At 38.9% G+C, this 3,115-nt stretch overlaps 1 protein-coding gene across 1 annotated transcript in view; it reads left to right on the top strand.

Annotated features, from left to right (window-relative positions):
- The window catches only part of SSFA2 (sperm specific antigen 2), a 36,216-nt gene that overhangs the window by 23,223 nt on the left and 9,878 nt on the right, over nucleotides 1-3,115 (top strand). Inside the window, exons 10-12 of the mRNA XM_009332273.1 lie at nucleotides 969-1,049; nucleotides 1,439-1,566; nucleotides 2,619-2,769. Coding sequence (XP_009330548.1) covers nucleotides 969-1,049; nucleotides 1,439-1,566; nucleotides 2,619-2,769 — 360 coding nt within the window. The remainder of the gene's footprint in view (nucleotides 1-968; nucleotides 1,050-1,438; nucleotides 1,567-2,618; nucleotides 2,770-3,115) is intronic.

Below are 3,115 nucleotides of genomic sequence, written 5' to 3'. Positions count from 1 at the left end.
TACAGCCAAGATCAAGTTTGGCACACAGCATACTCAGCTGCTAAAGAAAAAGTTGAGATGTTTCAAATATATGATTCTGATTTTAGGAAGGAATAAAGAGGAGTAGATAAATTCCTGATAGAATAGGGAACAGAGAAAACTGGGAGAGGAAAAAAAACCCATCCCCTTGATGTGATCATGTTTGAGCAAAACTCCTCTGGATGAATGGACGTGCTTCAAATTTTCCATGGCGTGTCAATAGTTCTTTGAATTCTTTCAAAATTACATTGGACAAGCTGTCTTCTTCACGTTTGAAAAGGTGAATGTTTTTGCTGTTTCCGCTGTTCTTTGTTGTGCCATGTCTCTACATGTAACAGCCCCTGAATTTTATCTGGTTGCTCCATGCGTTGATGCAACGTGCAAATAGAAATTCTTCAACGCTCTTGTTTTCATGAGAGATCATTAGCATGCAGGGGGTCTTTGGATGTAGGCAATGTAGCGAGATTAAAAACCAAAATCAACAAAAACCCCTAAACTAAGAACTGAGCAAAACCCCACAACAAATGTGACTGTAATCATGGTTTGAAAATGGCACGCTTCAGTTTGCTCAGTTCTGTTTTCTGAGTTGTTCTTTTTATCATTAGCTAAGACAATTGAGACTACTGAGTTTTCAGGCATAACATGCCTGCTGCAGAAAAACTTAGCTTCTGTTCCTACTTACTGTGTCAGACAGGATTAATTTGGTTTTTCACCTGCAGCACATTTGCGTTACAGAGCTTTGGTGCACATGCTTCAGTTAAGAGCTGGCACAGCCGTTTTGTAAGATTTCCTTTTCCTGATACAATATTTGCATAGATAGCAGAAATCGCAATGCCGGCAAGGCTGTGTTTTAACAGTGGCTGCTGTCGGAGTATCTGTGCGTTTGGGAAAATGAGTTCATAAAGGGGATTGCTGACATTCCTGTTTCAAATTGCTTGTTTCTTCCCTAGTACCCAGTGATGAGGGGTCAGGATCTTTTAGCAGCCACCGGTTACACTACTCGGAGATCATCTATTCTACCTCTCTACGAAGTAAGTGACCCTGTTCACACAGTGGAAGTTAGTCAAAATAAAACACAAAGAAACATCCTAAATGTGCCGCAGATTGTGCTAACTTTGGGCAGTTCCCTATCTTTGTTCTCAAGAGATAACAGATGAGTCTGTCCTGCAAATAATGTTAAAAAGGAATTACTCTAAATACATGGAAATCCTTTCATGTGTTTTCTTGTATTATACATCTAAAAATGTTGTTTTCTTGAATTATTGTGAGCTCACAACATGCAGCCTCTGTAGTACACTGAAGTTGCTGAGGTTCTGCTTGACTCAAAGGGCACATCTGGGCAAATGTGGTTATAGGATCCAGACTTATTTTAATTCAATTTTTCCATTTAACACATAATTATTATTTTTTTTTTGTCCAGAATACTTTCCAGGAGCTACAAGTGGTAAGGCGAAATCTAAACTTATTCAGAACCCAAATGATGGATTTGGAATTGGCTATGTTACGTCAACAGACAACAGTTTATCAGCACATGACAGAAGAGGAAAGGTAAAATGGTCTTTTAAAAAAAAGAGAGAAAACACTCTGGAACTTCAGGAAATGTTGCTGCCCCTGAAATCAGAACAAAAACTCTGTTAGTTTCAATTTGAACAGGGTTGGAGCCGAGTTTTTGCCAAAAACTTGTTTACTCTCTTCTTTACACTTCTTCATTCTAGAGTTTTTTCCTCTTTGTTTCTTCTAATCCCTATTTCTCATTACTGATGATTTTTTTTCTTCATCCTTTCTCCAAAGTGATTTTACAGCTGTGGATTTTAAGGACTTTTATCATAGGAGACGTGAACATAGGATATTGGGGGGAAAAAGCCTTAAAGATTTTCAGCTTAGATTCCTGCCCTCCCCCCCCGCCCCCGTCTTTGTAGATGTACATAAAGAATGAACATTGTAGCATTCAGATGCTTTTCCAACTTACAGTGGCCACTCGGCAGGCCACAGATGGCATTCATATTCTGGCTCTGTGTGTTTGTGCTTACCATGAGTTGCAGCAGCAGCTGATCTGGAACAATTTTCAAAACTGCTTATATATTTACTTTAGCTGAATCAGCTCTTGACTAATCACTTTAAAAGTAAACATGTTTGAAATCAGTTGGCCTTTTTAGACAACAGCGTCCTGGCCAAAATGTAGCTGCGACTGCTTGGGAATCTACAGCTGCGCAGGAGAAGTTGTTACTGCGTTGCTCTGTGATTTTTGTTGTTACTGGTTTTAATTGGATTTGATTAGATATATGTATAAATGCTGATTTCTTCTGCTTGCATATATTTAAGCATTTAAAGCTAACATTTTTGGAGAATGTTCTGTGATACACTATGTTGTTTAGTTTTCTCCATGAAGTGATGTATATTTTCTATAAATGGAGAAAGATTTTTGTTCCATCTAGGCGTTCAGCTAATTTTTCCATGAAAGAGGGTTTTTCTGTATTTCACTTCGAATTCCCTTGTATGAAGTCCTTTACTTGTGGGACTGTCCTGCTCGGTTCCCCCTTTGTGGTGTGCAGCTGAGTGCAGTGAATGCCCTTGTTCTTTTTGTCATGGGCTTGGTATAGATATGAAGCTGATCAACTACAGAGCTTGAGAAAGTCTGTCCGCATGGAGCTACAGGAGTTAGAGATGCAGTTAGAAGAACGTCTACTGGCTTTGGAAGACCAGCTGAGAAGTCTGCACATGCCTTCACCTTACAGACCTCAGACACATGTAGTAAGTATTACTTTTGCAACAACATTATATGTTTTCTCAGTGTAATGTTAATAACTCATAACTGTTAAAACTCTTACAGTGGGATAATATCTGGGTAATCTAATGATGCTGTATGTATTATCAGGGGTCATATTATTTTCAGTCAGTGTTTCATCTTGGTGAAAAGGTGTGTGAATAGAGGGACTTTCTTGGTGTTAATATGTATCAATACATATCTTCTGGGGTTTTAGGTCTGAGATTTCAGACCTCTTCTGTCAGTGGTTTCTTCTTTTTCCTTGTCATGACCCTGAATCCTCACAGTTTTGGTAGGTAGTGCTCATGTCTAAAATCCTTGGGGGATGGTGAT

Source organism: Pygoscelis adeliae, unplaced genomic scaffold (genome assembly GCF_000699105.1).
Source record: "Pygoscelis adeliae isolate BGI_AS28 unplaced genomic scaffold, ASM69910v1 Scaffold160, whole genome shotgun sequence".
Taxonomy (NCBI): domain Eukaryota; kingdom Metazoa; phylum Chordata; class Aves; order Sphenisciformes; family Spheniscidae; genus Pygoscelis; species Pygoscelis adeliae.
This window is presented reverse-complemented; position numbering and strand designations above follow the sequence as displayed.